The sequence below is a fragment of the Sphaerodactylus townsendi genome, linkage group LG11, assembly GCF_021028975.2.
Source record: "Sphaerodactylus townsendi isolate TG3544 linkage group LG11, MPM_Stown_v2.3, whole genome shotgun sequence".
Classification (NCBI taxonomy): Eukaryota; Metazoa; Chordata; class Lepidosauria; order Squamata; family Sphaerodactylidae; genus Sphaerodactylus; species Sphaerodactylus townsendi.
The window spans coordinates 69,422,703-69,434,767 of NC_059435.1; the positions used below are offsets into that span (position 1 = coordinate 69,422,703).

The window sequence follows — 12,065 nt, forward strand, 5'->3', positions numbered from 1 at the left end:
TGTGTTACACAGATTTTCAGGTCTTTCGGCTTCAGAGACGCATTCCACATTGCAAGAAAAAGGACTAGAAATAAGGCTACCAAATCAACTGCTCCTTTTAACAACAGTTACTGTGTTTCAAAAGTAGAAAATTAAGATCCATACATTTTTGGTTGTGCACCACACAGCATAGCAACGCTTTCATCTGTAACAGCTCATCAGAATGTTGGTTTTGAGATGACAGAGAAAGAGTTCTTTGGAGAAGGAACAGGATAAAAATATTCTAAATAAATAATGACTGTCTTGAGCTCATTCATAAATAGCATGGCAACTGCATTACATTTCTCCTTTAACAACAACAAAAAAGCCTATTTTAGAAGCCGTGTTCAATGCTTTTGGCCAAGTGCTGAAAGCACTGTTAGTTAATTTTCTAAGTGAAAACACCCAATAAAATTTTACTATGTGTTTAGCGCTCATTAAAAATGAAAAACAGCAGTAGGGATCAGTATGCAAATTAATGTTAGACCGCAAACTGGCCACCACTGCAGTATTTTTGCACCATTTAATCATATCTTATGTTACTCTTTTCTTTGTAAGTGAGCTCTCTAATATAATATGTATTATCTGGATATGTAAAATAAGGGGGAGCCAACTACTCAAGTCAAGATTATCCTGAATGAAAGAGGCTTTTCTGTAATTTGAAAGATTCAAGTACATCATCATCGTGGAGGGACACAGGCACATTTGATGGATCAGTACTTGAAGACTAAAGCAGGACTGCACACAATTTATAACTTAAATTACGCCCTCCCACAAAAAGGAGAATGCAGTTCATCAACTCCCTGGTGTGTCTCTTGTTTAACTCCAAAATCTTGACGGGGTGCAAAGATTGTTTTGGTTGGGCTGAAAATGGCAAAAGCTTTTATATCCCCCTTTTGCCAAGAAACTCAGGGCAGTCCAGATGATTCCTCATTTCATCCTCTCAGCAATCCCATGAGATAGGTACATCTGAGAGAATGCAAATGGCCAAAGGTCACCCACAGAGCTTCAAGGCAGAGTGAGAATTTGATCTTGGTGATCCTGCTCCAACTCTATGACTGCTGAATCACTCTGGCTCACATTAGACTCTTTTTTCTATGGTCACGAAGTCTTCAAGGGTGCAGCAATTATAGCTTGGAGATTTGGCCGGAAAACCACTCTCTAACCATTTCATGAGATTCTGATTCAACATCTGCTTTTAAAGCACAGTTTGTTAGGTTACTGGCTGGTTCAAATGCCACACTTAATCAATAAACCCCCAAGGCCAAGAAATTCAAAGAAATTTATTTTTATGGGAATGCCCGAGGTCCTCCTTGTCAAGGAATAAGATATTTATAAAGACTTGGCAAGAAGAATTTCATTGTTAGAGGAAGGAGTCGATCCTTGGCAGTTTTCAGGCAGGGTGGATACTGAAAGGTGGGGCTGACCTTTTCAATTTATGCATATTTTGGACGTACAAAGCACACTTCCATCAGAGCTCTAAGCATCTGGTGTACTTTCTGAAAAGAGCAACTGTCAAGTAACTCAGATCAGCTTTCCTTCTTTTTTTCCTTGAAAGATAACCTGGAGTGTCCAATTAACTTAAAGTTACTTGCCCCTAAGCTTTTGACATGAGATGGACTAGAATTCTAAAGAGATAATTGTACATTGCTGCCATAGAAGGCAATGGAAAGGCTGAAACATAACAGGGAGCTATCAGAGCACATTCACAAAGTGTGAAATAAAATGAGACAGCAAGAAGCTCTCAAAATCGTCATTAGTATTAGTCACAGTTGTCAGACAAAGTAAAGCAGGCCCTATAGTAAGGTCTATAGTGACAGGTTTTTTTAATCATTATTTTCCAAATGTCAGTCTGGCATCCTCCAAAGTTGAGAATTCTCTTTTTTCTAGATCATGATGCTTATATAGCCTGCAACAAAGTGTACGAAGCCGGCAGAAGTACTGTAGAGGTGAACTGGGGGCCAGAAACTCCCCAGTTTAAGTTTCACCAGGAAATATTCTACCTCACCTAGACCAGTGGTGGCGAACCTATGGCACGGGTGCCAGAGGTGGCACTCAGAGCCCTCTCTGTGGGCACGCACAAACAGAGTCATTCCCGCCACACACATCTAGGTTGGCCTGAGCCACTGGGCTCAATTATTAGCATTAAACCAAAGACCTAATTTTGGGGAAGCAGTGTAGGTAACCCTGTTAAGCCCCACTGATTTTCATGTGAAGAACTAAAGTGTGATCCTTTACCTGGGAGTAAGCTCGGTTGCTGGCAATGGGGCTTGCTTCTAAGTAAACCCTCCTAGGATCGTGATTCACCCGTTGGAAGAGTTGACGGTTGCTTCAAAGCAAAACCACTGACTACCACCAAGCTTACTCCTGAGTAATGCACACCTCGGAGTCCACCATTTTTTCTAAACTAAAACCTCAGTATTCAGGTTAAATTGCCATGTTGGCACTTTGCGATAAATAAGTGGGTTTTGGGTTGCAATTTGGGCACTCGGTCTCAAAAAGGTTCGCCATCACTGACCTAGACAAAGCTGCTCTGAGCCTCAGCCCCCAGATCCACAATATGGGAAATCATCATGTCTACAAATCACTGAGAAACCTTTCTCAGACAGTCTGAAAAGACCAGAGTTTCTATTTGTACATCCTACTTCTGGGTTGGGATTTATACCATTCTTCAAGGGGCCAAAAAAGGTATCACTGCTGAAGTATGAAAAATATATATTGCATACAAGTACCATGTTAAGGCAGAATAATTTAAAAGGCTGTACAAAGAAGATTCAACAGTAGGAAGAATAAAGAAAGTAAATAAATATTTGTAGCGAGACAGCCAATCTTTCAGTTTTAACAGTAAGTTACATTGATTTCAAATCAAGATCATAATTCGAGATGCCAACAAGGAAAATGAAACATTCTGGGCAGCTAGCCATATAAGTTACATGATAGTGCTTTTATTTTTGCATCCTCATGCATAATTATGGGATTCACATGGGGAATAGGAACTTTTTGCATTCCACAAATAGGATTTCATACACAGCATCTTTGTGGTCATACATCCTTAAAAATTTATTTACATTCCCCCTTTCTTCCCAGAAAATGAACAGAGGCAGCTGTTGCCTCAGAACAGCCCTGTGAGGCTGCAGTGGCATTTACGAGGGTTCCTTCTCAGGTTTATAGTGGGGTAAATATTTGTACTCAGGTTTCCACAGGTCCAAACCCACTACTCTATATCCATTGGAATTCGTGGTCCAGGACCAAAATGAACACCATACCTCAATCTCACCAGTAATACACATACACTTTCTCGCTTCCTCTCTTCTTCAAGTCTTTCTCCTTCCCTCTAGTATGTTAAAAGACTTCCCCGCTTTTTCTACAATTCTAATGCAGTTGCTTCCAACCCATTTTTCCATGATGACATCATATCACGCAGTATATCTGGGGCTCCCTTTGCCTTTCCCTCTGTCCAGTCTGCTTAAATGTGTACTTAACTGCAGTGCCCATCATAATCAATTTTGTCTACACAAACCTAAGAGAATTTCAAATCAGGAAGACAACAATTACAACAAGGACAAGATATGCTTCTATTAGCTCTATTATGCACTAAGTATCAGTAATTCTGGTTGCCTCCCAACCTCTGAAAAAACTAGAGCAAGGGTCTGCAACCTGTGGCTCTCCAGATGTTCATGAACTACAATTCCCATCAGCCCCTGTCAGCATGACCAATTGGCTGTGCTGGCAGGGGCTGATGGGAATTGTAGTCCATGAACATCTGGAGAGCCACAGGTTGCAGACCCCTGAACTAGAGGCACTGACAATTGCTATGCAATGACATGCATACCATGCTCTGCACTGAGTAATTCCGGCCACTGCCCAAGTTTGCAAGGAAGTCTGTGTTATTTTTCGAAGGAGATGAAAAACTACAGAAATGTGGCCCTCAGTGTTTGGAAACTTCAGGGCAGTGTTTGGAAACTTCAAGAAGGGTGACCAGAAGACAAGTCAGCAGGCCTGCAGAGGTTCAGGAGAAGTTGCCAGGTGTGTGTGTGAAGCGTGCTGCACATTTAAAAGGAGACAAGAAGCAGATGGTGGGGAGGTTGTAACTGTGATAGGAGAATGGAGATGCTCAGGATTCTGCTCGTGGAGGAGAGCAGAGAAACAGCCCTCAGCTGTTGGATGTGTGCCAGCTACAGCTGACAAAGCCTTGGGAAGGGCAAGGGAAGACAAAACAGAGAATTGACAGTAATGAGGCTCACCCAGAAAAGACAATTCAGGCATAGGCAGACCTGTGGACTGAGGTTTAAGAGGCAACAAGGGTGAGAAGGCCAGAGATGATAGCTCTATGCAAGGCCTAGAGAACACCTGGGACAGTGGAGCCCACGTTTAAAGGGCAACTCCTGGTCAAAGTCCACAGTACCTTTGTCACAGCTACCACAAGGCACTATAACTACTGGTTTGCATGATTTACTCATTACTGACCACAATGCAGGATTAACAGGGGATGGGACTAAGTTTTGTACTGGTTTCAGGCCTACGTCAAAGGAAGGTTTCATAAAGTGGTGCTGGGGAACTTCTGCTCAGCCCTTGCGGCATCTGACAAAGAACCATCTCGTCCTCCATGAATCTACACACATCTACGCAAAACTGCTGGGCAAGTTTATTCGGAGACCTGGGCTGGGTAGTCATCGATATATAGATGACACTTGCTCTCTATCTTGTGCTTCAAGTAGGTCCCAGGGAGGCTGTGGAAACCTTGAATCTGTGCCTGCAAGCCGTTTTGAGATGAGAGGAGGATAATCAACTGAAGCTCAATGCCAACCAATGGAGGCACTACCAGTGGGCAAAAGGACCAACCTGGATATCGAGGTGCCTCCTGGTCTGGATGGGACTGCATTCTTCCTAAAAGAGAAGTTCACAGCTTGGGGGTACTGCCAGACCCAGGTCTCCTGTTTTATAAGCAACTGGTCAGGAGTGTCTCTTACTAGCTTCAACTGGTGAACCAGCTGGAACCTTCCTGAATAAAAAAAAGATCTTGCCACTGTAGTGCCTTCCCCAGTAACATCTAGATTAGATTTCTAAAATGCACTTTTCATGGTGTTGCCCTTGAAGAGTGTTCAGAAACTACAATTGATTCAGAATGTTGCAGCAAGAATGCGTCATAGGGAGCATGTCACTCTAATCTGTCTACACTGGCTATTAATTTGCTTTAAGGCCCAATTCAAGGTTTGGGCACTGACAGTGAAAACTATATATATCTTGGAATTATTCCCATATAACTTGCCCATCCATTACGATTATCTTCAGGGACTTTGCTTTAAGTGCCCTTTACCTGAGGTGAGAAAGGCGCAAACCCAAAAAATTGCATTCTCTATTGTAGCACTAAAGTTGCAGAATCTCCTCCCCTCTACCACTTTCTTCCACCAGCAGGTGAAGACCTTTTCATCTCATTAGGTGTTCCCTTATGGACTCTCCTTCCTTTTAATGTTTTTAATTGTTTTATGTGTGTGTGTTGTTTTTAAAGCTGGCTTTTTAATATTTAAATATTCACCACCTTGAGGGCTCAAACTGGGAAGGCAGAATAGAATGTTTTAAGTAACAATTCATTATTACACATTCAGACTACACTTTTAACTCCCCGAAATTTGCTTATTTCTTAGTAAAAAGCCACACTCATAAAATGCAAATGTTATCAATGAAAAAACATACAAAAGTCAAACTCATTTCCTGCAATTTTCCAACATGTGTCAAAGATAGATTAACCACAGATATATCAAGGTGCTAGATCCACTCTAAAGTTTACCAAAATGCACTGTCAATTTGCATGGGCTGGAAAAATAAAAGATATTTTAATAAGTTCTAGTCTATTGCTTATTTTGGATCTCCTTTGGTGGCATGAGGTCTTTGAACAATGAAAGACTTATTTGCAATGGAATTAGCTGAGCAAAGCACGTTTTGTATTTAATTAGTACATCTTAGATTACACAGGCATTCTTATTAAAGATTATGAAGGGAGAGGAAGTCTTTTTTCCCCCAACAGATACACTAATTGGACAGTTAGGAAAAACTAGGCTGCAGGTATTGCATTAACAAACTACCAGCATATAATAGCAGTGTTGGCATTTGACCCAAAACTAATGCTTCTCTTCTCACCAAATACCACTTACTGTAGCACTGAGTTTGCAGCATCTTCATCATGACTGGCAACTATATTCTTGTGTACTTATCTCTGCAGCATAATGAACGTGATACTATACAAGGTGGTTATCGGCATAAAAAGAGATGGTACGAGCATTAATTGGAGCACAAATGATAGGAGGAGACTGGTGATTTCCTCAGGAAATCATTCCTGAATTTTACACAGGATGTGTTAAAATACAAAAAAAAATCACAATCTCTACAACAAAAACAGACACATAAGTTGTATTTCAGCATATTTTTGTGTAGGGTGTGGATTCTGTGCACCAGTGTTTTTCCTACATGGTAATTCCAAATTCTAACAGACAAATGTACAATTTTTACTCTGAGTTATACATTAAATGACTGTAACAAATGGTTGCTCTCACCCACACACTAGTCTGCTGAACTACCAAATAAATAGCATTGTATACAGTTATATAAACAACAGGGCTAAAAAAATCTTTCCAGCAAGAAAGATGAAGCAGGTGCAGCCATGATAGCCCCTACCAACCAAGATGGTGTTCTCTGCTGAGCCAACACACTAGCTTCTGAGGACTGAACCATCTCTGATATCAGTGAGGAAGAAGGTTGATGGGATTCCATTGGGATTCTGACTGACATCAAGACAGCTCTCTGCATGGAAAACTGTGTGGCAGGAGAGCCCTGGCCCTGACATTGATGGCCCAGGCTAGTCTGATCTCATCAGATCTTGGAAACAAAGTAGGGTTGACCATAGTTGGTACTTGGACAAGAAACCACTAAGGAAGTTCAAGGTAGCTATGCAGAGAGAGGCAGGCAATAGCAAACCAACCCCCTGTTATTAATCTAAATTGACCATGGCACAGGCAAGGATTTAGAGCACTTTAATGTGAAAAGATACAGTACACATGCAGTACACAAACATAGGGACTTCCACACTTAACCACAGCTTCACTCCTATGAGTGCAATTTTCAACAACAAAATTTAATTTTATTGGATCAAAAAACAAGCACCACTTTCAGGAACTGATACTTGGTAAAATACTTGCAATTTATTGTCAAAGGCTTTCACAGACAGAATCACTAGGGTGTTGTGGGTTTTCTGGGGTGTATGTAGCATGCTACTTGAACAGGAACACAGCCATACAACCCGGAAAACCCACAACACCCATACTGGCTATTGTTTTTGATTATAGAAGACTTCCAGATATTTGGGAGTCTGCCAGGAACGCTCCTCCAACAGGATGGAAAAGTTTGACTACAAACATCCTCTAATACTTCTTGCTTCAGATACCTCTGCATTCTGCATCAAGTGAGAAACTAGTGAAAATGTACAATTTATCAACACTCAAACATGTAAAAGTGTTGAGAAGCTCACCACAATTCATCTGACCAGAACTGGAAGCTGTGGATTTTTTACATTCTGATAAATTAGCATTCAACGATACACTTACTGACAATCAGGCTTAGTTGGGTTTATGCCTAGGTATTTGATGAAAGCAGCTACGGCTCTCAAAAGCTTATGCCCAAAAAATCTTGCCAGTTTCTAAGGTGTCACTGGTCTCAAATCTAGCTTCTCAAATTTATTGCTATTTTGCAAATATAAGGAAGCGTATTTTGAATGTTCTACTTTAAATGAGGGCTGAATTACCATTTCTGGTCCAACTGTCAAAAGCACACAATGTTTATTTGAGAAGATGCTAATGTGCTGACAAAACAGGAAGACAGGCTGGGTCAGACACAACGAGAGCAAGCAGAGCCCAACACTGCTAACAGTACCTCATGTAAGCAGCTCAACTTACAGGTAGCTAATAGCTGTGTGACCTCAGGAAGTGATGACAAGCTCCCTAGAGCAGCTTGGGTGGAGAACCAGCCCTAAGGATGAAGTATAGTGATCTGGCATGTCATTAATTTGCACGTGTGACGAAAGCTAAAGACTCTTCTGAGCCATCCAATTTTTCCTGCATGTTCCTAAGCACAGGAAGTTTCTACCTTCAACATTTATTCCTAATTTTCCCAGCTGTTGAAAACAAAGTCAAACCTTGAAGTGCAACAACATGCAGCTCTATCACTCATACCAAATAGAAGTGTGATTGCCATTTAGAACAAAGGCACATCTTCCGAGTTATTGTACCAGGCAGCACAATACGAGCTAATATACTCAGTGGTTTAACCTCACTTGTTTATGGAGAAAAAAGTATAGATCTTTTAAAAATCAAATAATAAAGTATTTCTTGAAATATTACATGTATTTCATTATACACATTCACACTCCTTAACTAAAGAAAGAGTTTCCCCTATGGCTGAAAAAAAGATCTGTAAATTTCGAATCTAGGACAGTGATACTTGCTCAAGTTCCCCAATGTGGATCCCATGTTTGAAAGAACAGGGCAAGGTGGGTATTGTGGTTGTCAGGTGGTTTCCACCTTGAAACAGCCACTGCGCCAGAGGAATGGGTAAGCTGTGAGCCTGCCTGTGGTACAGGATGGAAGAAAAGGTGACTCTTTTGGCTGATGAAAGTTGAGTATGTGGCTCTTCGTGAGCTGCAGCGTGCATCACACTGATCTAGAATTGCTGCTTTAGAACTACAGTAATCATCAAAAGGTATCCAAGATGTCAGACAAGCAAGTGATGACGAGGTGTTTTCCGTAACTATACCACTTTGTACTACGTATGGGGGTTATATGACTGAATGCCCACACATACATCCTTATGGCCCCTTCTGCACATGCAGAATAATGCACTTTCAATGCACTTTGCAGCTGGATTTTACTGAATAGCAAAATCCACTTGCAAACAATTGTGAAAGCAGATTGAAAGTGCATTATTCTGCAAGTGGGGAAGGGGCCTATGTGCAGAAACTCAGTATCTGGAAAAAAGGCTAAACCACAGCTCTTTTCCCAACACCTAATTTTCTGTGGTGGGGTGAGGAGTTATTAAGGTGATCAGTTCTCAGAGAAACCAACTGAAATAACTTGGTATGCGGATAAGCTTTTCCTCTCCAAAATATACTAGACCATATCAGTCCATGGATTCTTAAAGTTAAGAACAAACTTTCTAGTGCCTAGTGCTTTTGCTAGTTGACAGTCATTAACAGATACACTACCACATATTTGAAAATAGCACATTGCACATTTATATCAACATTAAGCACAAAATTAGGGAACGCTATGTGCTACGATGTGTCTAAAAGTTGCAAATCTTGAGGATGCTTTCTGATAAAAATTAATAACATTGACACCATGGGAAGTTGGGCCCCAACAATTTTAATCTGTGCTTTTGTTGAAGAGATACTGCATTTTTCCAGAATTCAAAAGGGAAATGTTTGAACAACACTTTAGATAATATTTTTATTAGATAATGGAAACATACACTTGCTTTAAAACACACAGGTGTGAGTAGCACATGCATCCACTCGATATTGCTTGTGACACAGGGAGTAACTTAACAGACCTGTTTATGCAGCCTTTATCTTTGTTGTTAGAGGTTTAAATGCTCCCACTTCATAAAAGAATTGCTATTTTTGTTTGTTTGTTTAAAAAAGGTGCACACCTTAGCAAAAGTCTTTTTCCACAGAAATCCCACTACATTTAATGATTTTTGTTTAAAATTGTATTTAGTTTTTGATAGCTTTACTTACAGCACTGCAACAAAAGTACCTGTTACTTTTGAGGGGAACAACATCTACGGAGAGGATTTTGTGCTACCGTAGAAAGCAAAGCCAGAGACCTTGGCTTTAAAAAAAAAGAATCTCAAAACAACATATTCTGATCTGGAGGTTCCTTTTACCTAGTTTCTGGTTTGCAAAAAATCTATGTTTAGTACAAAAAATCAAAATACCCCTGAAAGGTTATCTACATCTCACATGCCAGCTGAAAGGCCCCCTTTGAGGGGTCCCCTCTTGCCACAAACTATGCCCTGATTCCAGGTGAGGGACCTGATTATCCAAATAAGACCCCAACTGTCAGCACTAAGCAGACACAGAGGGCTCTGGATTCAAAATCAGCACTATTTAAGAGTGTGGATAGCCTTTTTTATTTAAAAAACGCGCATGCATAACTACTTTTCGATGTAGCTTCTCACCAACTCAACTCAAAGAATCATAGAATTAGAAGAGACCATAAGGACCATCGAGTCCAACCTTATGCTGCACAGGAATAACAGCACTCCTGACAGGTGGCCATCCTGCCTCTGTTTAAAAACCTCCAAAGAAGGAGACTCCATCACACTGTGAGGCAGCAAACAGCCCTTCCCATCAGGATATTCTTCCTCATTTTTAAGTGGAATCATTTAATCAAACATTCAATTTAAGCCGCAATCAGGCTGATCTCTGTGATTTCCCTCTGAGGGCCCTTCTGCACATGCAGAATAATGCACTTTCTATCCACTTTCAATGCACTTTGAAACTAGATTTTACTGAGCAGAATAGCAAGATCCACTTTCAAACAATTGTGAAAGTGGACTGAATGTGCATTATTCTGCATGTGCAGAAGGGGCCTGAGTCAGTTAAACACTTGAAAGTGGCAGAAATCCCTGACAAAAAGTTAATGCTTTTGATCATGCCACCTAACAATCAAATGTTCAAGTCCACTTTAAGGTCTCTTTCGCTCATGCAGAATAGTGCACTTTCAATCCACTTTCAATGCACTCTGCAGCTGGATTTCCCTGTACAAAATAGCAAAACCCACTTGCAAACAGTTGTGAAAGTGGATTGAAAATGCATTATTCTGCATGTGCGGAAGGGGCTTTAGCAGCAGTTCGGTAGGAGAAGCGGGCAGGGAGAGGAGGATCTATCCCAAAAAGAGTTAACCAGGAAGCGAGTCGTTATGCTGGCATCCGCAGAGCGCGACGAAGTCCAGAGGAGCAGGAGAAAGGGGGGGGGGGGCACACAGCTTTGCCTATCTCAACTCTCCGGGCTTCATGACCACGAAGTCATGAAGTTCAAGGGAAGGGAAAAGAAGGAGGAAACCACCCAGGGGGTGAAGAAGCGTCCTCCAGGCAAGGCAAGCCCAAATGACGCTCCTTCAGCCCCCGGGTGGTTTCCCCCCTTCCCTTCCCTCGTTCAGTTTACGGATGCAAATACCCTGCTGGGAGGGTGGGACGGCAGACGAAGGCAGAGGAGAGCCCCGAACACGGCTGCGGGGCGAGGCCAGAGAGGGAGTCGCCAGCTGGCCCGGCCTGCGCTTCCAGCTGCCATCGCCAGCCCCGCAACGCCGCGGGTTGAATCCCTCTCGGCCAGCCCCAGAGGTCGCCTCAGAGCTCCCCCCTCGCCCGCCCCTCCGACCCAGCAGACTCCGAGCAGGGCCAGGCCAGCCGCCGCCGCCCAGCTCCCCACAAGCCCGACCGGAGCTCCTCGCGGACTTACTTTGGGCGCCTTGGTGCTGGGGCAGCGCACGCTGTTGGAGACGCCGGCCGTCTGGTTCATCTTGCGGCGCCGAGAAAGTTTCCCGTCCGCTCGGGCGAGCGGCGGGAGCGGAGAGTCGTCGGCCGGGCCGCCCCTCTGGCGCAGGCAGCCTCCTCCCGCAAGCCAGCCCCGGACTCCGCTGAGGCAGAGCCCACCTGCAGGAGACCCCGCGCGCCTCTGGGCTCCCCTGAGGAGGAGGAGGAGGAGGAGGAGGAGGAGGGCCGGTGGCCGGTCGCGCAGCCACACTCGGCGGCTCGGCGCCCTTTTCCTGGCGGGGGCGCCCGGGCGAGGGCAGAGCCCGAAAAGGCGCGAAACTGAGGCGAGCGGGACCCCCGACCTGAGGCCCGGCGGGCGCGCTCTCTCGGGGTGGGCGGCGCTCCCTCTTCAAGGGAAAGGGCGCCGCGCCCGCCCGGTGATTAGCGGCATTTCCGCCTCGGCTTTGGAAGGGACTTTTCGGGTCGCGGGGGGAGGGGGGCCGGGAGTGGCGGCTCGGGGGAGG

The 12,065-nt window shown here is 43.4% G+C and overlaps 1 protein-coding gene across 1 annotated transcript in view; it reads right to left on the bottom strand.

Moving 5' to 3' along the window:
- Nucleotides 1–11,699, bottom strand: part of DPP6 (dipeptidyl peptidase like 6) — a 643,433-nt gene extending 631,734 nt beyond the window's left edge. Inside the window, exon 1 of the mRNA XM_048511783.1 lies at nt 11,528–11,699. Coding sequence (XP_048367740.1) covers nt 11,528–11,587 — 60 coding nt within the window. The 5' untranslated portion in view covers nt 11,588–11,699. The remainder of the gene's footprint in view (nt 1–11,527) is intronic.
- Nucleotides 11,700–12,065: the final 366 nt, after the last annotated feature.